This window comes from Dendroctonus ponderosae, unplaced genomic scaffold (assembly GCF_020466585.1).
Source record: "Dendroctonus ponderosae isolate FM_Combo_2020 unplaced genomic scaffold, Dpon_F_20191213v2 Dpon_F_20191213_4, whole genome shotgun sequence".
NCBI classification, from domain to species: Eukaryota; Metazoa; Arthropoda; class Insecta; order Coleoptera; family Curculionidae; genus Dendroctonus; species Dendroctonus ponderosae.
In genome coordinates, this window is record NW_026018611.1 from 1,904,957 (window position 1) to 1,906,446 (window position 1,490).

At 55.0% G+C, this 1,490-nt stretch overlaps 1 protein-coding gene across 1 annotated transcript; it reads right to left on the reverse strand.

Moving 5' to 3' along the window:
- Nucleotides 1-89: 89 nt before the first annotated feature.
- LOC109545776 (rab effector Noc2) lies at nt 90-1,490 on the reverse strand (the record flags this gene model as incomplete). Its single annotated transcript, XM_019916619.2, is given in 6 exon segments — nt 90-205; nt 265-380; nt 444-492; nt 852-1,096; nt 1,155-1,339; nt 1,398-1,490. Coding segments are annotated over 6 exon segments (804 nt in total), but the record flags the coding sequence as incomplete, so codon positions are not given.

Below are 1,490 nucleotides of genomic sequence, written 5' to 3' on the forward strand. Positions count from 1 at the left end.
CATGACCCCAATAACCCCCCCTTGGATCCCCCCTTGCATGCGGCACCTCAATCCGGGCAAAACCCCTACCAATCAGACCTTTTACTCACTTTCAAACTGGCAGTACTGGGAGAAAGTTTCCCATCCATGCTCTTGGTGTCTGTCCAGTTCCAGTCCGATATTGACCTGGAGGCCATCGACTGCGGCCTTGAGGTTTCCGCACTGTCTAAATTATCAGCGGCATTTCAAGGCAAAGGAGGCAACACCAATTTGCAAACTCCTCACCTGCTTCGGCTCTGTCGCTGCTGAAGTCCTCCCAAGAGCGCGGCTCAGCAGCCAAGTTCATCGATCCCATGTAGTTCCTCAAGGGCTCCAGCTCCTTGGCCAGTTGCAGGTCGTTGCTATTGGAAAAAACCCCATCTGCCCTCACAGAGAAACAGCCAAATAAATGCCTCGAAACTTACATGTGAACGTTGTTGGTCCCTGTGGACTGATCCAGTTGCTCGGGAGCATCTGGAAGCAAAAAACAGCCTTAATCAAAGCGGGAATGCAGCAGCCTTTTGGTTGACAGTGAACCTTTGAAGCCAACTCGTTTCCTGCTTTGGGCCATTTTCCGGCAAAGATCTAGCAAACCGGAAGGAGCGAACAAAACTGACCGGCTGCCCCAATCCAGAATGCTGGTCAAGCCCGTGGGAACTTCCACATGCACCTACTCTGAATTATTGAGTCCATGCCGATGGATCAATGGGGGGACAAAAGACAGTTTTTGGGCGATTATTTATTCAGCTTGGCGCCGGCCTTCGATGTACCGACTAACTGAATGAATCAGCCTCAAAGGTCAAAGTTCCCTCCTCCGGCCCAGGCCGACTTACCATGCGTGCTCTCCGTGCAGGAGTTCCTCCTCATTCGGCCCCAGGTGTACACCTGCCTCTCCTCATCCGAGCTGCTGTCCTCCTCCCGACGCCTCCTGGACACCCGCACACTCCTCGAGCGCTTGAAGCGGGATTCGTCGGGCAGAATATACTTGGGCAGGCCCTTGAAGAACCACGCCCCCGACTTCTTCCAAATCTCCCGTGTTTCTGCGCAGATCATGCACAGCTGGTGGTCCTTCGAAGCGCTGCAACCCACCAAACAGTGCAATTTTCCAAGAGAAACTCTGGATGAAAAAAGCCCACCCAGGCGATTTATGGGCGCACTGATCGATGGCGCACTGTTGGCACGCCCACCGTTTGCAGTCGACACAGCGCACCTTTTGGGGCCCCAACATGCCGAAAGTGTCGCCGCATAGCAGGCACTGGTTGGCTCCTCTTCCTAAGGCACTTCTTCGCATGTTCTCCAAGCGATCCACCAGCTTCCCCACCTGCAAACAGCAGCCCAGTTAGTCTGGATGGGGCTGGTTGGTGTCAGCCTTGCCCCACCCGCTCCTGCTCGGTGAGATCCAGCTTTTCGGCTCTCTGGATCACTTCGACGATGGTCTGCTGCTCCTCCTCGCCCAAGGGGGGATTGGCGGG